General features: G+C 40.6%; 1 protein-coding gene across 1 annotated transcript in view; it reads right to left on the bottom strand.

Moving 5' to 3' along the window:
* The window catches only part of ulk4 (unc-51 like kinase 4), an 87,928-nt gene extending 75,561 nt beyond the window's left edge, over positions 1–12,367 (bottom strand). Inside the window, exons 1-11 of the mRNA XM_076281124.1 lie at positions 12,249–12,367; positions 5,264–5,449; positions 5,027–5,126; positions 4,632–4,771; positions 4,375–4,540; positions 3,432–3,533; positions 3,260–3,343; positions 3,094–3,169; positions 2,853–2,966; positions 1,043–1,140; positions 288–357 (exon numbers count right to left, since the gene is read on the bottom strand). Coding sequence (XP_076137239.1) covers positions 288–357; positions 1,043–1,140; positions 2,853–2,966; positions 3,094–3,169; positions 3,260–3,343; positions 3,432–3,533; positions 4,375–4,540; positions 4,632–4,771; positions 5,027–5,126; positions 5,264–5,401 — 1,088 coding nt within the window. The 5' untranslated portion in view covers positions 5,402–5,449; positions 12,249–12,367. The remainder of the gene's footprint in view (positions 1–287; positions 358–1,042; positions 1,141–2,852; positions 2,967–3,093; positions 3,170–3,259; positions 3,344–3,431; positions 3,534–4,374; positions 4,541–4,631; positions 4,772–5,026; positions 5,127–5,263; positions 5,450–12,248) is intronic.
* Between the last annotated feature and the right edge of the window lie 11,692 nt (positions 12,368–24,059).

The following is a 24,059-nucleotide window of genomic DNA, read 5'->3' as shown; positions in this document are numbered from 1 at the left end:
TTTCCCCACCATTAACAATGAACAATCTAACAATCTTTTCCTGGAGGATAACAAAGTGAATACCCACAATGGTCATTTCTAGAGAAACTTTCAATCAGCTTCTTTATAAAGCAACATAAACTAATGACTCTTAACCTGTATTTAGCCAATTCTAAATTTGACTTGCAATTGTATCCTTAATATTTCTAATGCCGTATTTGTGCCTCATAATTCAAAGTCTGTGTGTGGAATTTCAGTGTTTTGCCACTGCATTGATGGATGCACAAACGTGGAACCTTTCCTATTACCTGAGAAGAAAGACAGTCTCTCTGGCATCATCGTCCAAGGCAGACTTGGGTCTGAACTCTGTAACACTATCTGTGGAGAGAGGACAACAGCATTATTTGTAAGAGACAGATTTACAGCTGTTCAAACTGGGCATCACACAAGAGCCCACAGATGTATGCATCTAACCCAGTGGCAGCAGGGAATAGGTGACCGTGTAAGTGATGGACACATCTTGTCCTTTTTGCAAATCTGGACATCATCCATTTAAAAAAGCTATAGGGATGATATATGAGGACAGAAAATGTTTCAGCAGGCACAAAGTTATGTAACAAAGCCAGTGAGATGGTAGCATTCAGAGTTTCATGGGAACTATATGAAGGGATTAAATCCTAATCCAGCGGGACATGCCGGGATGCACACTGATACACACTAGCACGTAGAACACGATCACAGGGACAGACTTTTTGTAAATCATCCATACACACACTCACACTCACACTCACACACACACACACACCCCATCATGTCCATCACGTAGGACTAGGATTGCACATAGTTCATGCACATCACGTCGTCCTCTCAGTGTTGCCTAATATCAAGTCATGTCCTCGTCCCACTCCCTAAAGGCTGCTGGCTGTTGCATAGTTGGAATACTGTAACAGAAGCCTAACTCATTCACTTGCTGTGCTTTAAGCTTTCAGGTCATTGAGTGTCATGGGTGGTGCTGTACAGTAGAGGTGGCACTACGTGCTGGTGTGCAGGCCTGCTCCATTACCTAATGTGAACGACTTGCTGAGGTGTGGGCTGCCTGGCCCCGGCAGCCTGCTGGGCCTCCCCTCTGATCCCTGTGCCCCCAGTGACACCATATGCAGGCTGTGGGAAACATACACACACACACACACACACACACACACACACACACACACACACACACACACACACACACACAGACACAGATAAGATCACGTATAGGAGGGCCCACTGGGTTCAGTTTCCCGCAGGCACTAAACAGAGGCAGCTGCAGCGCAGACTCATCTCATGTTTACACCACCCTGTGCCATATGCTTGCCAATCCACCACCTTTTAATTGCATACAGTATGGCAACAACTCCCACACTACACGGGGTGGGGGCACCATTCATTGTGATTCAAGTTTCCCAAATCCAAATCACCCAATGTAATTGACTACTTGCCTCTATCAAGTTACAAAAAGGTGTATCAGGTGTCATCTTTCTAGGCAGTCAATGCCTCTCAACTATCCTTTATAACCATTCTATTATTTACAACATACAACTCACAAGCATGAACCTGCCAATCCTGTGTAGTAGATACAACAGTAAGTGAGTACCATTAACAGCTTTTCATGTAGATAGCACTGAATCATAAGTCGACTAAATACGACTTACTGCTTTAAAAATTCTCTGTTACAGGGATACAGAGAATCAATAACGGGCAAAAATTGTATGATGTTTGATTCCTTTAACAATGAACACGCACTTTATAAACCTCCTTAGTCATTAAGAGTTGCTGTTGTCACTTTGAGAACTGTATATCATGCATACTGTACGTATAAAGCTAGATCCTGCACAAACAGGACAACGACAATGTAACAAAATTCTGAGTATACACATATTAGGTAAAGAACATGGCACCATACACATCCCTACAAGCTCCTGTCTCTTCCTGTGTGTAATAATGTGAGGGTTTGCCTGCCCTGTTCCTCTAGAGAGCAGACAGGTGTGTGTGCATGCCTCAACAGTGTGCTGCAGTCTGCAGTGGATGGGATGGAGCCTGGTACTGCATACGGCAGCTCAGTGGGCTTTGTGTGCAGGTGAATAATTGAGCCTCAAACTGAAGTTTTACAGCTATCTGGGTCGGCTGACTATGGAGAAACCACATCAATGGCACACTGTTACATAAGGTAGACAAATGGTCGCAGGCCTTTGCTGATGCCAACAGGACTCATTAATCCTTGTTACGGGGCAAGCGTTGTGCTGGCTCCTTGTTCCGATCATGTGAGCCCTTTGTTCCTTGCCCTGTCAGAGCCCCAACAGCAACAGGCTGAGGTGGGCGGAAACGAGATGAGGCATCCAATCGAGGCAGCGTGCCACAGTGAAGCTGTATGAGGTGCTCGGGGCATCGGGCACCGTAAGACTACCCAGCTGGTAGGGCCACTGGGCAGGATGGGGGGGACCTATGGTGCTACTAGTTAGCCCAGCTGAGTGACGTGTTCACAGGGCAGGACAATGAGCTCACTGTTCATCAGAGTGAGGGCTGTTCAAACAGTCTGTGCAAAGCATGTTTGCTCATTCGGGGAGTGTATAACGTAAGGCAGGATCAAAGAGACAGGGAGTACAGAGAAAAAAAAGAATGGAAAAGATTATAAAAATGGCTACCGCAGCCCAATGAAATGCATGTGAACAAAGAAATTACAGTAATAACAACAACAATAACAAAAATAACAATAACAGCAAATTAACAGGGAAATTACTATGGACACAAACTGATCTGCTAACAGTACACTGTCTATGGCCTACAGCAGAATGGGGAGAAAGTCCTTGGGGAAGAGTAGTGAAGTATTCTACCTGGAAATCAGGGAGTCCTCTTCTTCTTCCTCCTCCTCCTCCTCCTCTGAAGCAGGCTGATCTGAGAACGCCCCCCTCCAGAAGGGGTGTGACAGGAGTCTCACCCAAGCCAGCCTGTGCAGAGGCAGAGGGAGATGAAGACATGGCACTGGATAGCACAGACTGTTAACAAACTACAGGGCGGCCCTCCTTGTGAGCATAAACAGCCTGGTAACACATTGATAGTCATTACGCTGCTTACCTCTTCTGTGGATCTTTCTGTAGCAAGTCTGTCAGTAGGCTCTGAAATTCTGGGCTGAGTTTACAGCAGGCAGCTCCTGTGAAGGGAAGTGGTTAATGTTCTTAATAAAGTTTTTAGATTACAAACTTACAAAGTGATCCTGCCGACATATCCATATAGTTGCTACCTTTTTGCCTTGGTGTTGGGGGGTTCTCGTGTAAAATGAGGTCACTCAAGTCTGCGAAGGTCTCGGAAAAGAATGGAGGTGTCCCTAGAACATGCATCAGTCAGTCAACATGTATCTTGAAAAACAAATAAGGTCACTTCTGTGTTTGCTGTTTCAGGGCAGTATATGTCACCTGTAAACATCTCGTAGAAGATGCATCCTAAGGCCCAGAGGTCGCTGGAGACACTGGTGGGCTCTCCTCTGATAGACTCAGGAGCATGGTACACAGGAGAACCTGAAGGAGGGAGGGGGAAGGGGAGCATCCTCAACTAAACAGATCAATATCACTCTGAGAGATTCTTATGTCACATCAATGTATTTGAACAACAAAGTTCCCCTGTACTACTGAGCTTTCTAGACTAGACTGTTGGTTGATTTTGCATGCTTTTTTTGATGTGCTTGTTTAGAGCAAAACTCCATAATGCTTAATTAAAAGGGCTATGTTGAGTTTCTGTATTAAAAATAACTTTAAAAAAGCAACACAATGTGAAACAATAACCATTTTGATGTATGCATATGCTCCTAACATGATAAACAGCCAGAGATGGGCTGTCTCTTTTGTAAAAGCCCTTTGTGCTTCAAGTCAGAAGTGTGCTTGCTGGTGGTGCTTTGAAGACAGCCCCTACAGAATTCTGCACACAAAGTGGCTATGACTATAATTTTCTTGCTTGTTTTGTCACACTCTCTTCCAAATGTGTGCTTGTTATACAGTAATACTACAAATCATTACTCTATCTGTTCATCCGTGTAAAAATGATAAATGGATTATCTCCATGCCGTTACACTGAGGGCATCATTGCACACTAACTCTCCCAACTGTTGTATGACACTAAAAAACTGATAATTTTTAAGATTGTAGATGTTGTTTTATAGGGGTTCAAACCCCTTTTTGGAGGCAAGTGCGTGCACATTTTTTCAAACTACGGCCACTTAATATTTTCTATGGATACATATCCCATTAGCTTCCCTATAGCGTTTTTGCTTCTTTAAATGAAAAGCTGAACATATTTCAGGTCATACTTATGCATATTTTCCAAAAATGAGAAATTCTAGTGTCTAGCACCACTGTATGTTACCTTGGATTCGATTCTTTATGTTTTTACTGAGGGCCGTGTCTTTGCTGTCTCCAGCCCCTGGTTCTGCTGACAGGACCAAGGTAAAGAACTCTTCCAGGCTTTCACCCTCGGCTCTGGCCAGACAGAAATTTGAGTACTTCAGTGTACCAGGACCATCCAGTAAAATCTGCAGGCAAAGACATGAAGTTGCACCCAGTGTGATACACAAAGTGGGTATTTGCACCCACTAAGCTGAGAGGGCAGGTTGATCACTATACCTTAGCAGGAGTGAGATCAGAGAACACGATACCAGATTCATGGATGTGCTTCAACCCTCTGACAAGGTCAATTCCAAATTCTCTGACAACATCTTCAGAGAGACATTCATCTTGAGATATAACTGCTTCAAGTGAGCCTCCTGAGGATGCAAAAAAAAAAAAAAACAGGTTAAAGATAAGCCATTGTTTGTAAAGAGTAACAATCCCAAGTTAGTTCAAAAATAGAGAAGAGAAGTCCATGAAGCAAGCAAAGATGGCAAAACAGGTAGCCTGACTAAATATCTCTTTCCTGTGTCACAGCAGACTGTACTCATCAGATTAAAATTGTATTCTTAATTAGTATTCTCACTTCTAACTATAATAATTAATAACGTTGAATTACAACATGATCTCACCAGTGCACAACTCCACAACGAGCCATAGATGATTACTGGTTTCATACCACTCATAGAATGACACCACATTATCGTGTTGGATATCATGAGTCAGCCGCACCTGTCAAAACGGCAGATGAGGAAAGTTAGACATCTATTCTAAACAGACTTGACATTTGGCCTAACATTTCTTCTACATAAATAAAAAGATAATCTTAAAGGTAGGCCTAAATCGAGTTAAACTAAAACATTACTTACGTGGTTTGTTAATTCGGGTCTTTTTGATTTCTCGCTGCAAATAATTGCAACAAAGTGAATACTACCTTTTCTTCTACCTTTGTATACAACGGACTTGCTTCCTCTCCCTATTTCTTCATATAGAATAAAGTTCTCCATCAGCAAAACTGCTTGTTAGCCAACCAACGAGTCGACAGGTTAGTCCACCTCAAAATACAAGACAAAAACAGAGTCAACTTTGCCCACGGTTTGGACGAATTTGGTGTCAGCTAGCTAGCGTGTCAACTGGAATAGAAAGAAGTTATTGGTTGGAGACTAGAACAACAAACACCGAGGTGAAGTTAGTTTGATATTTGATATTCGGATATTCGACAGATATTCAAAAAAAAAAAATTATGCTGCCGGTTTCAACCCGTGTTTGCAGACAATGTACAAACAGATGACCTGTCTACTTGCTCCCAGCCGACCATAGGGACCGTCTAAAAAGTAACTTCTGAATTACCTTCATAGTCTTTTTTGTCAATAGCTTTGACATCATGTGACCTAGTGACTCCAAACCAATTCAAAATAGTTATCCTATATGGGACTCATCAGACACACTTCTTTTTATAGTCACTGTATGCACACTGTATTTTATATGAATATTTTAAAGATAATACATTATTTATCATAAGAAACGGTCTCCTTTTTTTCAATACCTCCCAAGCCATGCGACCTAGTGACTCTAAACCAATGCAGAATAGTTATCCTATATGGGACTCATCGGGCACACCTCTTTTTATGGTCACTGTATGCACACTGTATTTTTTATGAATATTTTAAAGAAAATACATTATTTCATATAAGAAACAGTCTCCTTTTTTTCAATACCTCCCAGGTCATGTGACCTAGTGACTCCAAACCAATGCAGAATAATTATCCTATATAGGACTCATCGGGCACACCTCTTTTTATAGTCACTGTATGCACACTGTATTTTATATGAATATTTTAAAGAAAATACATTATTTCATATAAGAAACAGTCTCCTTTTTTTCAATACCTCCCAAGTCATGTGACCTAGTGACTCCAAACCAATGCAGAATTGTTATCCTATATGGGACTCATCAGGCACACCTCTTTTTATGATCACTGTATGCACACTGTATTTGATATGAATATTTTAAAGATAATACATTATTTCATATAAGAAACAGTCTCCTTTTTTTCAATACCTCCCAGGTCATGTGACCTAGTGACTCCAAACCAATGCAGAATTGTTATCCTATATGGGACTCATCGGGCACACCTCTTTTTATGATCACTGTATGCACACTGTATTTTATATGAATATTTTAAAGATAATACATTATTTACCATAAGAAACTGTCTCCTTTTTTTCAATACCTCCCAAGCCATGCGACCTAGTGAATCCAAACCAATGCAGAATAGTTATCCTATATGGGACTCATCAGGCACACCTCTTTTTATGGTCACTGTATGCACACTGTATTTTATATGAATATTTTGTAAAAAAAATACATTATTTCCTATATGAATGGTCCTCTTTTTTCAATACCTCCCAAGTCATGTGACCTAGTGACTCCAAACCAATGCAGAATAGTTATCCTATATGGGACTCATCGGGCACACCTCTTTTTATGGTCACTGTATGCTATATGAATATTTTGTGAAAAAAATACATTATTTCCTATATGAATGGTCCTCTTTTTTCAATACCTCCCAATTCATGTGACCTAGTGACTCCAAACCAATGCAGAATAGTTATCCTATATGGGACTCATCAGGCACACCTCTTTTTATGGTCACTGTATGCACACTGTATTTTACATTAATATTTTAAAGAAAATACATTATTTCATATAAGAAACAGTCTCCTTTTTTTCAATACCTCCCAAGCCATGTGACCTAGTGACTACAAACCAATGCAGAATAGTTATCCTATATGGGACTCATCGGGCACACCTCTTTTTATGGTCACTGTATGCACACTGTATTTTATATGAATATTTTGTGAAAAAAATACATTATTTCCTATATGAATGGTCCTCTTTTTTCAATACCTCCCAATTCATGTGACCTAGTGACTCCAAACCAATGCAGAATAGTTATCCTATATGGGACTCATTGGGCACACCTCTTTTTATAGTCACTGTATGCACACTGTATCTTATATGAATATTTTAAAGAAAATACATTATTTACCATAAGAAACGGCCTCCCTTTTTTCAATACCTCCCAAGCCATGCGACCTAGTGACTCCAAACCAATGCAGAATAGTTATCCTATATGGGACTCATCAGGCACACCTCTTTTTATGGTCACTGTATGCACACTGTATTTTACATTAATATTTTAAAGAAAATACATTATTTCATATAAGAAACAGTCTCCTTTTTTCAATCCCTCCCAAGCCATGTGACCTAGTGACTCCAAACCAATGCAGAATAGTTATCCTATATGGGACTCATCAGACACACCTCTTTTTATGGTCATTGTATGCACACTGTATTTTATGTGAATATTTTGTAAAAAAAATACATTATTTCCTATATGAATGGTCCTCTTTTTTCAATACCTCCCAAGTCATGTGACCTAGTGACTCCAAACCAATGCAGAATAGTTATCCTATATGGGACTCATCGGGCACACCTCTTTTTATGGTCACTGTATGCACACTGTATTTTATATGAATATTTTGTAAAAAAAATACATTATTTCCTATATGAATGGTCCTCTTTTTTCAATACCTCCCAAGTCATGTGACCTAGTGACTCCAAACCAATGCAGAATAGTTATCCTATATGGGACTCATCGGGCACACCTCTTTTTATGGTCACTGTATGCTATATGAATATTTTGTGAAAAAAATACATTATTTCCTATATGAATGGTCCTCTTTTTTCAATACCTCCCAATTCATGTGACCTAGTGACTCCAAACCAATGCAGAATAGTTATCCTATATGGGACTCATCAGGCACACCTCTTTTTATGGTCACTGTATGCACACTGTATTTTACATTAATATTTTAAAGAAAATACATTATTTCATATAAGAAACAGTCTCCTTTTTTTCAATACCTCCCAAGCCATGTGACCTAGTGACTACAAACCAATGCAGAATAGTTATCCTATATGGGACTCATCGGGCACACCTCTTTTTATGGTCACTGTATGCACACTGTATTTTATATGAATATTTTGTGAAAAAAATACATTATTTCCTATATGAATGGTCCTCTTTTTTCAATACCTCCCAATTCATGTGACCTAGTGACTCCAAACCAATGCAGAATAGTTATCCTATATGGGACTCATTGGGCACACCTCTTTTTATAGTCACTGTATGCACACTGTATCTTATATGAATATTTTAAAGAAAATACATTATTTACCATAAGAAACGGCCTCCCTTTTTTCAATACCTCCCAAGCCATGCGACCTAGTGACTCCAAACCAATGCAGAATAGTTATCCTATATGGGACTCATCAGGCACACCTCTTTTTATGGTCACTGTATGCACACTGTATTTTACATTAATATTTTAAAGAAAATACATTATTTCATATAAGAAACAGTCTCCTTTTTTCAATCCCTCCCAAGCCATGTGACCTAGTGACTCCAAACCAATGCAGAATAGTTATCCTATATGGGACTCATCAGACACACCTCTTTTTATGGTCATTGTATGCACACTGTATTTTATGTGAATATTTTGTAAAAAAAATACATTATTTCCTATATGAATGGTCCTCTTTTTTCAATACCTCCCAAGTCATGTGACCTAGTGACTCCAAACCAATGCAGAATAGTTATCCTATATGGGACTCATCGGGCACACCTCTTTTTATGGTCACTGTATGCACACTGTATTTTATATGAATATTTTGTAAAAAAAATACATTATATTTCCTATATGAATGGTTCTCTTTTTTCAATACCTCCCAAGTCATGTGACCTAGTGACTCCAAACCAATGCAGAATAGTTATCCTATATGGGACTCATTGGGCACACCTCTTTTTATAGTCACTGTATGCACACTGTATTTTATATGAATATTTTAAAGAAAATACATTATTTACCATAAGAAACGGCCTCCTTTTTTTCAATACCTCCCAAGCCATGCGACCTAGTGACTCCAAACCAATGCAGAATAGTTATCCTATATGGGACTCATCAGGCACACCTCTTTTTATGGTCACTGTATGCACACTGTATTTTACATTAATATTTTAAAGAAAATACATTATTTCATATAAGAAACAGTCTCCTTTTTTTCAATCCCTCCCAAGCCATGTGACCTAGTGACTCCAAACCAATGCAGAATAGTTATCCTATGTGGGACTAATAAGACACACCTCTTCTTATAGTCTCTGTATGCACACTGTATTTTATATTAATATTTTTAAGAAAATGCATTATTTGCCATCATGAATGGTCTCCTTTTTTCAATACCTCGCAAGCTTTTTTCTCGCTAGACATCACAGATCAACATAGAACTGTTCTGCTATGTGATAATAATCAGACACATGTCAATGTGAAATAATATTTTGCATGAACTATTATATTTAATTTTTTTTAAAGAATCATATTTATTTCCTATGGAAAACAGCTTTTTGCTCAATAGCTGCCATATAAGGGGTCCTAGACAACACAGATCAATACAGAACTGTTCTGCTATGGGGTAGTTATCAGACACACCTCAATATGAAAAATGATTTGGCATCTACTATTATATGGAAGGTATTGAGAAAACACAGTTTCCATAGGAAACAAATGGGTACTATAAAATAGTACGTGCAAAAATTATATTAATTTGAGGTGTGTCTGACTAGTCCCATAAAGGATATTCTGCATTGGTTTGGTGTCCCTACGTCACTTCCCTTGGGGGGGGGGGGGGGGGTATTGAAAAAGGAGACCATTCCTTATAGGAAACGATGTATTTTCTTTAAAATATTAATATAAAATAGTGTGCTTTCAATGGTTATAGGAAGAGGTGTGTCTGATGAGTCCCATATAGGGTAACTATTCTGCATTGGTTTGGAGTCACTAGGTCACATGGCTTGGGAGGTATTGAAAAAAAGGAGACCATTCCTCATGGGAAATAATGTATTTTCTTTAAAATATTCATATAAAATACAGTGTGCATACAGTGACCATAAAAAGAGGTGTGCCCGATGGGTCCCATATAGGATAACTATTCTGCATTGGTTTGGAGTCACTAGGTCACATGACTTGGGAGGTATTGAAAAAAGAGGACCATTCATATAGGAAATAACGTATTTTTTTACAAAATATTCATATAAAATACAGTGTGCATACAGTGACCATAAAAAGAGGTGTGTCTGATGAGTCCCATATAGGATAACTATTCTGCATTGGTTTGGAGACACTAGGTCACATGGCTTAGGAGGTATTGAAAAAAAGGAGACCATTCCTTATGGGAAATAATGTATTTTATTTAAAATATTCATATAAAATACAGTGTGCATACAGTGACCATAAAAAGAGGTGTGCCCGATGAGTCCCATATAGGATAACTATTCTGCATTGGTTTGGAGTCACTAGGTCACATGACCTGGGAGGTATTGAAAAAAAGGAGACTGTTTCTTATATGAAATAATGTATTTTCTTTAAAATATTCATAAAAAATACAGTGTGCATACAGTGAATATAAAAAGAGGTGTGTCTGATGAGTCCCATATAGGATAACAATTCTGCATTGGTTTGGAGTCACTAGGTCACATGACCTGGGAGGTATTGAAAAAAAGAAGACTGTTTCTTATATGAAATAATGTATTTTCTTTAAAATATTCATAAAAAATACAGTGTACATACAGTGACCATAAAAAGAGGTGTGCCCGATGAGTCCCATATAGGATAACTATTCTGCATTGGTTTGGAGTCACTAGGTCGCATGGCTTGGGAGGTATTGAAAAAAAGGAGACCGTTTCTTATGGTAAATAATGTATTTTTTTTACAAAATATTCATATAAAATACAGTGTGCATACAGTGATCATAAAAAGAGGTGTGCCCGATGAGTCCCATATAGGATAACAATTCTGCATTGGTTTGGAGTCACTAGGTCACATGACCTGGGAGGTATTGAAAAAAAGGAGACTGTTTCTTATATGAAATAAAGTATTTCCTTTAAAATATTAATGTAAAATACAGTGTGCATACAGTGACCATAAAAAGAGGTGTGCCCGATGAGTCCCATATAGGATAACTATTCTGCATTGGTTTGGAGTCACTAGTTCACATGACTTGGGAGGTATTGAAAAAAGAGGACCATTCATATAGGATATAATGTATTTTTTTACTAAATATTCATATAAAATACAGTGTGCATACAGACTATCAAAAAAGGGGTGTGTCTGATGAGTCCCATATAGGATAAATATTCTGCATTGGGTTGGAGTCACTAGGTCACATGATGTCAAAGCTATTGACAAAAAAGACTATGAAGGTAATTCAGAAGGTACTTTTTAGACTGTCCCTAAGGTCGGCTGGGAGCAAGTAGACAGGTCATCTGTTTGTACATTGTCTGCAAACACGGGGTGAAACTGGCCGCATACATTTTTTTTTGAAAATCTGTCGAATATCCGAATATCAAATATCAAACTAACTTCACCTCGGTACAACAAACTGCTAGCACTGCTATCAACAAAAACTTTAAAATGGCAGAGAGAGACATAACGTCAACGTTAATGTGCGATGCGATGCAAGCATCCCCCAAGTTCCCAAGTTATGCTGTGATCGACATTTTGCAAGATACTCCTTGACAGTAACTAGCTGGTTGCATCTGATAGCATCGGGGTAACTTACCTAGCCTACTACTAGGCTTGAAATTATATGAACTGTCAAATGGTAACAACTTAATAGTTAACGTTAACGTTAGCTGGCCAGCCAGCTAGCGAGCTGTTGGTTGCTAAAAAAGTGACAAACTTAACTGAACTAACGCTGTTGGTGTGTTTCGTTCAAAAATAGCTTAAGCATACCTTTAGGCGTATGTTATTTCTGTAGATTCAGATGGGTTGACAACCTTCACGAACAAAATCAAAGAGTACTTTCATAACATTGCCCAAGTTTCTTTGGTGTAACGTTAGTCACTCAAGATTCTCCATCGTTCTGCCGCGCAGTGCAGACAAGGAAAGGTTAGCCCATAGTTTCGTTATAGGTGTACAGGAATCAACATGTATTAAAAATATGAATGTTTTTGAGGGTCTTCTTATGACGTCGCTATTAAATTAGTTATATTAGTAAGGTAGAAATAATTATTTCTGTATATAAAGTCGAATTGCTGTAAAGTGATATATTTTAAGTCGTCAAAAAGGTTAGTGCACCCCCATTTTTAAGCCGTGCCATCGGTTTCTAGGATACATCGAGGGACGCGATGCGTAAAAAGAGCGCTCATGCTGGCGCTTGAAATGTGAATGAAGTTCTGAGTACAATACATTATATTCATTTGTTTGAATTGTGCGGCTGTACTAAATGTATGTAACATTTCTTTTTTTCCATGAAGAAGTCTTGAAGATCTTATGCCCACTTTTCTTTAAGTAAATGTTTTATAAATCGAATCACTTAAACTCACTGGTGCCAAGTGGGGTTTATCCTCATATTATTTTAAGACTTTATATGGATGGGCCTCAAACCTGTTCGTGGAAAACCCTTTTACTGCCTATGGGGAAATCTCCAGCTGTGGATGGGGGAGTGACGTCATGGTCCATGTTGCCTGTGAGTTTGGAGATTGAGCTACAGGGGGCTCTGGCGAGGAGCGTGGAAAAGCACCGGGCTGAATATAACGTCTTTGCCACCTGACATTTCACTTCGACTGATCAAAGTTACTGTTCCCATCAGATGCTTCATATGTACCGGTAACATATGAAAATAAATTATTGGGAATATAGACCGTGTCGATAACTCGAATACTGTAGCAGAAACTCTTGCGAGCTAGTTAACGTTAGCCACCTAATGTGAGTTTGTGTGTGTTCTTTGTAAGGTTTTTAATCAACTGTCTAAATTGGAGTATCGACTCGCAACAACTACCTATTTGTTGATGTTGGAAACATGTTTTAGAAGATAGAAGATTTTTTGTTGAGTTCAGTCATTGACATCCCATTGAGACCATAACGTGGAGGAGTACCAAGAGACACTTATAAGAATACGAGGACAACAATAAAACTCCAAGGATCGGATCAGCTACAAAGATAGATAGCACTACACTACTACATCATTGCAGAATATTTTTGCCGCTTGGGTAATTGCTTTCATTGGATCCCAGCTACGAACAGTAAGTGAAATTTTACCATCAGGTTGGCCATCACATGGGTAGCAACATGTTTGGAGAACAGAATCACTTGCGGTTTTTGTAACCGAAAGAAATGTTCAGGATGATCGTGTTGTCGGTATTTGTAAAATGACATATATGATGGCAACTGGAAGACGTGTGTAATGATGAGGTGATGATGCATAACTGAACGTTTTCAATGAAAATTGAAAACAAGTTGAACAATCGAAATGCAAAGTTAGCGGTAGTCAGGTCCCCAAAAATTGTTGCTGGTCAGCGCGCGGTTGCATCTAATAAGCTTATTTTATTCTCAGTCAGATTAACTGGATCCGATTTCATTCAAACTTAATCCTTCTTAAGCAACGTTTCACTCTGGCAGAATGATGTGACGAGCTTTTAGATTTAAACTTATTTCTAATGGCCACTGGTAGTTCGTGGGAAAGCGGATGTAATAAATGTTTCACCACCAGGTGGTATCAAGTGAAACTGACCTCTGCCCTCTTGCTTTTATTATTTTATATATAAAAAGGATATATAAGCTCTGTTTGTTCATTTTAAAAAAAGTAATGTAAGAAAAGTATACGTGAGTAATGCATAAAACCGTGTACTGGTGTTATTTTCTAAACTCGAGACATCATGCACACATCAGTTGTATCTCGCCCATACAAGAGAGCCATGTCATGTGTAGTCATGACAGAACTGTATCTCTAGGCACATCATGTTGACATCACAGCCAATGTGCAAGGAACACTTTTGGAATGTGATGGACAACGGTAACAGATAAATTCAGGTAACAGTCATCATAGTAGTGTACACTGGGAGTAGGAGAGAAAGTTTTGAAGAGTTTGATGAATGGACTTTTGAGTGAATGATCTGTCTGATCAGAATGATCAGACAAAGGTAGATGATCACTGCAGCCTGAAAAATGACAATCTTTGGCAGGTCCGTTTATTTAGAGGGCACAAGGATCAGACGGGGACATGCATGCATGCATGCATGATTCATAATCCGTGTGTTTTAACAGATTGCATCCTAGCTCAATGATTTTAGCCGCTGGATTTCATCACATTATATAATCTTGTCATATGTCAGAGTACAAGGCATTGGCCAGGGTTGTCCTTAGACTTGCCCCTTTGTTCTTGTGTGTGTGTGTGTGTGTGTGTGTGTGAGTGTGTGTGTGTGTGTGTACGTGTGTCTCAATGAGGTGTTAAGCTTTTCATCAGCTGTGACCTCTTTGGAGAGCATGTGCAGGTTTGCCTCTGTTTGTGAGGTATAAATAACAAACATATGCAGTTTGAAGTGGGTTTTTCTTCTGTGTGTCTTGTAGGAGCATACAGTCATGTAACTTAGCTATTGTTCATCACAGCTAAGACATAGACATGCAGCTTTATTGTACCAACTATATGTTGTGTTGTGTGGACATAGCCAATCCCTTGTCTGCAACCGTTTTCTTTAGCCTATGTGTAAGCTGCTGCTTTATCAAGAGAGTCTCTCTCTTCCTCATGTAACAGTCGACTGTGTTGGTCACAGGCTCACAGCACACTCGTGCATACTCTTTCTTGGTTTGCTCTTTTTTCTTATATTTTTCTTCTCCTTCCACCACCTCACTCATTCTGTGCCAGTCAGAATTGGAACCACTATGTCAAATTGTCAGATCATTGGGATTCTGTCTGAATCTGTGCGCCCAATCTATTAAGGATAGGCTAGAAGCTACTAGCCTACATGCCATTTTGTATCCAGGGCTCTGTGGCTATAAATCTTCCTGTTTCTCAGACTCTTTTGACCTTTTCTCTCAAGGGTCATCTTCAGTTTGATGTATGGGATTCCTTTTTATTGACCATCTCTTTGTTCACTGGGGGTGTAGCTTCTACACCAGCTGCCAGTCAATGTATTGTAGCCATGGAAGTGAATGGATGAGTTCAGATTTAAGTTTCTCATGCTAACATAATCAATAATCAAAACCTCTGTTGTTTCTCAGAAGTGTCTGGGAGTGGAGTGTTTTCTTCATCCGTTTGTGTGACGTTTGTGTGACGTTGTGTAGCGACAAAATGCTGGTTTCCTCAACTGGCAAAAGTTACTTGAGCTTGCAGTAAAAGCAGAAGTGAGCAACAGAACTATTTATAGCAATATCCGGTCTCTGTGTGTTTAAAGCAGTGTTCATCTTTGTTGATTTGATCACTGTGTGTTCACTAGAGAGATGGCTTGAATGGCTTGGTGTGAAATGTAATATGGTTCTACTTTAAGTTACCAGGAAGTGGTCTTACATGCTAACTTGTTCTGCTATCAGTAATTTGGTGACAATAATGATTGCTTAATTTGGACAATGGAGAAATAAGCCTCTGCCTCTGCTTGCACTGCTAAAAGAAGGCTGTGGATGTCCTCATTGCTAAGAGGAGCCTCAGGTAAATTGAATTGACTATGTAGCCTACTTTGCTAAATTAAAATGAGTAAAAATGTTCATGCAAAGGTTGTTTGTGTGGTGTTAGGCTTTGTGCTATTTTAGTCTACATCAGGCCAGGTTTTGTTGTTAATATGCTTGCACTTCAAACAATTCCTATAAAGACAAATATGTCTTAAATATGAGTTAAAGTCATGTGTTGCCCTAACATGAACCAATATGAGGAAATTGTCATCTAATGTTCTGCGTGTGAAGGATGGTAACAGTGGGAATGGTGTCTTGAAGCATAGGATGTTTTGTCACTGGAAAAAATATGGGAGACGTTTGGGTCTTGGTTTGTATTGTGAGCTGTGGACTCTCTGGAGCCTGTTCAAGTCCAATGGTTCCACAGACTTCTATGCTGGTTTCCTAGCAACTGCAGTCTCCTTTGGACCATTGTTCCATTAAGGGGATGCTTCATGTCATAGGCCCAGACTTTCTCTTCCAGTGCCAAGTACCAAAAAACTTCAGCTCTTCTCTCCCCCTCTATGGGGACTAGGCCTATGGGTTTGCTGTCTGTGTTGAAATCTTTGAAAACACTCAATTATTAAGTTACTCCATTTTTTTTTACTGCAAACAACTATTCTCTCAACACATAGTGTATAGGATTTTTACATCGAATCAGGTTTTCAGTTAAGCCACTGTGCCCTGTGGTCAGAGACATTTGCAAAACAATGTGTCTGTTGCCAAGCCTCTTTCTAAAGTGGAAGTGTAGAGGGCAAGCTAAAGAAGGGAAGAGCTCTACCTCCTCTGGGGTGGAGTCTACTCCTGTTAGGGCACATTTGGTTAACAAAGGTCATGGTGTCTGTTTACGTGGGGGTTGGAAAGATTAGCATGAAAGACTCTAATCCCCCAACTCAAAATATGGGTTCAGATCCAAGCAGGAAATGGAAAATGCTACCTTTGTCATTGTAGTTCATTGTGGGAGATCTTCTACTGAGGCTGCATGTCTGTGAGGGATCACAGTGCTCCTAAACCTCTTCAGAAATGTCACTGTTGTTTACCTCCAGCGCAAAAAAGCACCATCCAAGAGACATCTGGGAGATGTTTCCCAAAGCAGCACTAGAGACAGTATCAGTAAGCTTTGCACTTAAAGACTCACTTGTGGCAATGTGTAACACATTAAGTCTTTGCAGACTAATGGCTACGACCTCCTCCAACCTTCTAGCCTGTTTCATATAGGCCCAGCACCAGGTCATGACCAGGCACAGCAATAAGTAGGACAACACACTGCTAGATAGGGCTACATCTACATTACAACATGGATCAGATCAATTGGTTAGTTAGTTAGTTGATTAGGTAGTTTAGTTCTTTTTAATATGGCACTGATTATGTGTGCTGCTCCTTCAGTGCATACCTTGTCTCAGAGATCATAGAATTACCCACATCTAAAGACCGGAAGTAAGAGAATGACTCTTGTGTACTTTCCACGTCCTCTCCTCAGCATTTCTAGGCCTGTGCAATTCAGTTGAGTGAGTTTACTTTCTCTCCTGACGCGGTCCTATGTGTTTACCTCATCGACGCCTGGCTGATACAACACAGCCAGATACATTCAACAGGGATTAGCAGGGGTGTGTTAGCCTGAATCTGATGAGCAGGAATGAGACCAGACAGAACCAATAGATTCCCATAGGGTTTGAATTTGCCACTGTTATAGTGTGTGTGTGTGTGTGTGTGTGTGAGTAGACCGTTGATTTGGTTGTGTTTGTTCTCTCCAGGCACAAGTGGAAAAAGGTCACACTGTCCAAGCTACTTGACATTTAGAGGACAAAAGTGCTTCAAACAATATTGCTCCCCTGGCATCAAATGTATATTAACTGTTTAAAAGTTTCATCCTGTTTGAGTAGTGCTCATAAACTGTGCCAAGACCAAATGCCTAGTTACAACGATACCAAAAGTGAAATTAAATTCATAAAGGGAAAATATGATCTCCCTGGGTGAGCTAATGATTAATATGAGCGTACATAGTTATGGCACAGTAAAACACACTGAAGCACGCATCAATTTACAGACCTGTTCAGTACTGGAGAGACTGTAAATAGGAAATAGGAAAGATTTTTACTGACATTTGAACAATGTTGAAATGATCAAAGGTACGTTTGAACTGGAATACCTTTGAACACCTTCAAGGGTCTATACATCTACATTGGCTGTTAGTTCAGGTCCATGAATCGGATAACTAACCAAACATCAGTGAAAATAGTGTTGTATTTGTGTGTCATCATGATGAATTGTTGTTTACATTCAGACCCAATACAACAAGTCGAGCCAGAAGCCGATGACTTCGGCTCCACTTTGGGAGTTCAGAGACCTGTGACTTAGCAAATTTGTGGGAGTTCTGGAGAAAAGGATGAGGAAAAGATGAACAGAATAGGGCGAGATGATGCTCAGTGTAATGAACCGTACAGGGCAATGAATTTCATGTTTTTGTCCTGCTTTGTGATTGGACAGTGAAGCAGCCCTCAGCATCATGCTTTAGGCCTGCACTATTTCTTGTGCTTTCTTTTGTGTCCGATCTTTGTGCCTGTTCCCCCAGGACACATGTTGGGCTCTGATGTCATTTCCTGTGTTCTGCGAACCTATTCTGTTAAAGGACTGTGTGCAGACTATTTTAGGGAAAATTCAGGCTTTAGTGGTTTGTTTCGCTATCACCATAGAAGTACTAAAGTAACCTGATTTAGAAAAGCACCCGCCATAAATGATTTGCATAGCCCCAGAGCATAGCTTGATTACAGTAAAGCACTTATGCTATGGGATTACATGGTCTAACCCTGAGTTAATCTCCTCAGGTTTGCGGACATTGTTTATGAGGAGACATTTACACGTGTGAAATGTACCAGTTCAGAGGTCACTAGGCTAAGAGTATTAATGGGAGATTAGAAGACAATGCAAGCGGATAATCTGTCTGTGCACAGCAAGTGTAATCAAAAGTTTGAGGACTGTCATGTTGTCCTCATTTAAACAATGGTGGCCTTAGCTTTGGTATTTTATTTTTTTTTACTTTTCTCTCTTTCTACTTTCTACCTCAGTTTTGCTAGCGAAGAACAATTGTCAAACTCTGAAACTCTTTCTGTGTTTTTGTTGCCCTGGTGAAATGGCCAACATGGTATTATATTTTATTGTCAAGGTTCATCAGGTTCAGACAACATACTGAGGAATGTACTGGTGAAGTGTTGTTTGAATCATAGATTTCACAGAAAATGAAACCGTGCCAACCACCAGCATAAACAGCCCAGCTCAGTGTGATGTGTGATGCCTTTTCTGCTGCGTTGCTCTGCATTTCCTTTACTGGCTCTGTAATGGCAGTGTTCACTGTCTCTCTTCAGGGACCTGTGGAAGTAGTGATCAATAAAGTGGCTCTGTTGTGACTGTTATCTCAGTAAGTCTGTCGAACTATTTGACTCGCATGCTTTTAATGGGATGTCCACTTTACGCTATTCCCTATGGCCTTCCAGCACCCCGTGGTCAATACGATGCTGCCCTGCTCTACCACTTTGTGTCCACAACACATGTTCTCCACCACTTTGTGTCCAGAACACATGTTGGTCTCCACATCCTGTAACTGCTCTGTGTTGTCCACTCTCTCGTGTGGAGGCAGAAGTGGACGGCCATGCTTGGCACCTCCAGGCAGAGGAAGATCACGCTGATGATTCTGCGTGGCAATACTCCACATGGATGCTCTGCTTTGCCCCAGGGGTGTAGGTTTCGCGGGTGGTGGTGGGGGTCACATGGTTGGTGTCTGAAGATGCTGTGTTATATATTACTGTAATCATCTGTGAAATGTCTTTTTTTTTTTTTTTTTCCAAAAGAAGCTGTTGTGTATCAAGGTTATATGGCATATGGCTATTATAGCCACAAATGCTGCTCTAAACATTCAGTACATTGCAATTCTGTGTGTGAACTCAGAAGAAATCTAAGCAAACTTGTTCACTCCAGTCTTTTGTGCGTGCGTGCGTGTGTGTGTGTGTGCGTGTGTTTTGCTGTGTTGTCACTGCTCATGTGTTAGATGACTGCCCTCCTCAAGCCTCTCCTCTCTTGCATGGTGAGCGTTTCTCTTCTAGGAACAGGGCCTCAGCTGAGGGTCAGGGTCAGGACACTAAGAGACCTGATGCCAGAGTGGTGGGAGCCGGAGTGGTCAGATCTCAGTTTAAATGCGTCCCGCGCTCGCTGTTTTTCAGACTCCGTGAACATGAGACACAGCACTGCAACAGTATTATGAAAGAGATGTCATGAATATGATAGTCCTAATATACATGTCACTCAATGTCTTCTCTCTCTCTTTCCACGTCTTCTATTTAGCATGGTCAGATTTCTAGCTCATGTAGTTTTTTGAGTACTGAATCAGAATATATGTGTTAGATGTCTAATTGCTTACATTGTGAGGTGTAGTGTGATACTGTGTCACTTGGACATCATCTGCGAGTGTCCGTGAATGACATCTGCCTCTCAGCTCATCTAATTGGCCAACTTCTACTTTCATGTGTTATTTCTAGTGTTATTTCTAGTCCAGGATCAGTGCATACAGATGACCAATCTCCAGTGCTTTCAGATCCTTAGGAATTAAAAAATCTCCAAACCATTTAAGAGCGTGACTGTGTGAGAGTCTCTGAGCCTGCTGTTGTGCACATTAACTGACTTGTGTGTGTCTGTTGTGTGTGTCTGTAGCCCATGCACCCATGCTCTGGGCCTCAGGATACTTGGGCAACCAGCTTTCAAAATGCTGAGACCAAAGTGAGAGATTCCATCCTCTTATGATAGATTTCATGATATGTTTTTGAGACCCGAAATATGAATGTGAGCTATATAAAAGTTGGGTGAATGAAATGGACCAAGGAGTCGGGTTCTGCGAGGGTCATTGTGTGAGTATGTCCAGCCTGCTAGTTTGTTAGCCAGAGGTGTTAAGGGAGTGAAGCTGGCGGAAGGCCATGTCAGCTCTTTAGCTGGACTTGTGCTAATTAAGAGCGCTAGTCTCTAATGGGTACTGTTAGTAGTGCAGGCTTTTAATGATTCGACTACTTCCAAATGCTACACTGCACTCAGATGAGTGTTCTGTAAGACACACAAAGAGATTAAAAAAGAACCACAAATCAGCTTCTGTTTCATTATTCAAAAGTGTGATAGGAATAAGAGGAATAAGAAACACTGATTGAAATTATTTTCTATGTGTAAATCTTTGTTCATTCCTTTCTTTTTATTTAATGTCCAAAAGATGACCTCAGAATTTGCTCACATTGACTGTGGTGAGTTAGTTCCATTCATGGGTGGATAAATGAAATAGCTGAGGCCTGTCGGTGGTCAGAGAGAGGAGGATGAAGACTGGACCCAAGTGATGAACATGACTTCACTCTCTGGAGAGGAAACGGTGGGAACCCAGCGGAGAGCTGGACAGACTGAGCAGGCGGGGTGTGGTGTGGTGGGAGGAGAGGCAGGGGGAGCTGAGTCAGGCAGGCGCTCAGCGCTGAAGACCTGAGGGCTTCTACTGGAACTCACTCAGGGTTCTGAGAGCCCCTTGCACATTAGAATCTATTGATTGACTGAGAAAGACTTCACTCTGACATGGGGAAACACTAGTCTATCGAGAGCAGACTAAAAGTCATGTCTCGCCACTCGGCAGCCATCTTGGCTGTGCCTTAAGGCAGCTATTTTGGATAGGGAAAGACTCAACTCCATATACAATGAAACATTTACAGACATACAAACATGTACATACACACATACATTAAAAGTGTATATCTGGAATCACTGGTTAAATGTGAAAATTACACATTTCAGTAATCACTACAGTAAGGCCAGGAAATACTTATTTGCTGAGTGTGCGTGTTCCAGATGACTGTTGCTATAGTAACGGTGGAAATAAACAGAACATTCAGATGAGGTGACCTCAGTCATGAGTAGTCAGACATCTTCTTTTTTAAATAATACAGGGCAGGAGGACTTCCAGTTTTAGATCTGTCATCTTTCACATTGCAAACGTCTCTGTTCGGTTTTTTCCTCAGTGATTTGCCTCTGCCTTACAGTGTCTGTGATGCCTTATTTCCATGTGTCATGCTCCACAGCTCTGAGCGCATGCTGAAGATGAAATAGTCCAAGCCCGATTTAGAGCCATATTTAGACAGGCTTTTGGAATGTGATATTAAACAGGGGCCTGCCAGCTCTTTCTATATCGAGCCTCTCACCCCCACCACCTCTGTTTTGCTTGGAGCGTTGACCTGGTCCAGCTCACGTGCCTTAACCTCTCGTCTTAAGAGTGCCTGACCTCTTCACATTCTAGGCTGGAGAGGTAAACAAAACAAACCTACTTAGCTGCAGCTGGGTGAGGTGCTGAATGTGAGCACAGATCTTGACCTCCGCAGCAGCCGGGGACCCCAGGTGACCCCTGAGTCCATCTGCAGCGTGCAGAGAGATGCTGACCGGTCCGACCTTCAGAGCCAGGGTCTTTGGACTGAGGCTTATGCATTATGTAAACTGGTCAGTTTTGTTCCGGCCGGTGTATTAGCCTTTCAGTGCTGTAGCTGCTGCAGCTTAACAGCACAATGTGAGTTGAGTTAAGGTCGCCGTTGCAGATAAATGATGCTGATCAATGTGTACGCCTTACCATCACTTGCCCATTACTCAGAATAAGCCCCCAATAAATAACTTATGCCTGTGCAATTGTGCTGAGGTTGCTCTGCTGTCTGCTGTTGCTCTGATGGGAATTAGATTTGTTCTTTCTTGTCAGACCTTGTGTCTTCCTAGAAGTGTGTTAAGATATGCAGATAAAGTCAGGAAAATAATATGTTGGCCCTTTTTCTTACTATAAGCTTACTATACTTTAAAAACATGTGTTCTTTTTCTTATAGGATACGGGTGTACACATACTTTAAAAACATGTTCTTTTTCTTTTCCGAATGCTCTCTCTGATATGTTGTTTATTGATTGAAAATTAAAAAAATCATAATCACAAAAACAAACATGTTCTTTTTTTTTAATATGATATGGTGTACACCTATATACTTTAAAAATGTGTTATTTTTCTTATAAGATACGCTGTACACCTATATACTTTAAAAACGTGTTATTTTTCTTATAACATACGGTGTACACCTATATACTTTAAAAACATGTGTTCTTTGTTTTTTTGAATCAAGTTCTCTCCACATGTCTGCTTGACTGCAAACATGTACTGTATTTGACTGCACACCTGTAGACCAAGATGAGCTCTATATCTCACAATATCTCTTCCGGATTGGCAGATCTGAAACAGTAATGACCCATTAGTTGGAAGTTCAGAACTCGCCGTGTTTGCCACAGCATCCACACCCCCTCACCCTCAGTCACCTCCACAAAACTAGATGTGTGGGCTTGGTGCGCAGGGCAGATAAAATGAGCTGTGAACATCATGGTGTGTACTGGCCAGGGGCTGAGTGGTCTGAGATGCCCTGTGTTGTTATTGATCACTCAAACTCTCTAACGCCTCTAATGCCCGCTAATGACCTCTGTGGCTGGCCTGCAGTCTTGCCCAGTCTCAGTGCACTGAACCAGCAGGGAACCTGAGAGGGCCGCACAAGGGTCATATTTATTAGACTGTGTGTGTCAGCGTAATTAATCCTTGCTAGCACGTCGGTGGTATTAGTTGATGAGCGAATGCTTGGCAGCCGTGCTGTGATCCCTAATGCCTTTTATGTCTCACTCAGATGTAGGTCAAATCTCATCACGTTATCACTGCCTTTGAATTGTGTGGAATGTTGTAGTAAAAGGGAATGGTCAGGTAACTTTTCCTCTCAGTGCATTTTCAGTAGACACACACACACTCATGTAGGTATGGAGATTTATCAGGATATCGAGTGTTCAGTTGCATACTCTGAGGCAACTGACACTGTGCTTGGCCTTCTAAAATGTGTTTAATGTGCAAGCTGATCAAGGATGATTTGTGACCTCCCTGACCTCCCTCGTCTCCTCCTGCTGTTCCAGACTCTGCACCTGGGCGCCTGTGTCTCGTGGCCTCCTCGCGGTCTCCTCGCTCCTCCAGGCCGGTTTGGGAGCTGTGTCCATAGCGGTGGCCCCGCCCGCCCATGGCACCTGCCGCCGGCCAGTGAAAATCAGCCA

This window comes from Alosa pseudoharengus, unplaced genomic scaffold, assembly GCF_046254945.1.
Source record: "Alosa pseudoharengus isolate Yale_2024_CS ecotype anadromous, Long Island Sound unplaced genomic scaffold, YU_APseudo_1.1 YU_APseudo_1.1_scf_12, whole genome shotgun sequence".
Classification (NCBI taxonomy): Eukaryota; Metazoa; Chordata; class Actinopteri; order Clupeiformes; family Clupeidae; genus Alosa; species Alosa pseudoharengus.
Note: the sequence above shows the minus strand (reverse complement) of the source record. Positions and strands in the feature narration are given on the sequence as shown.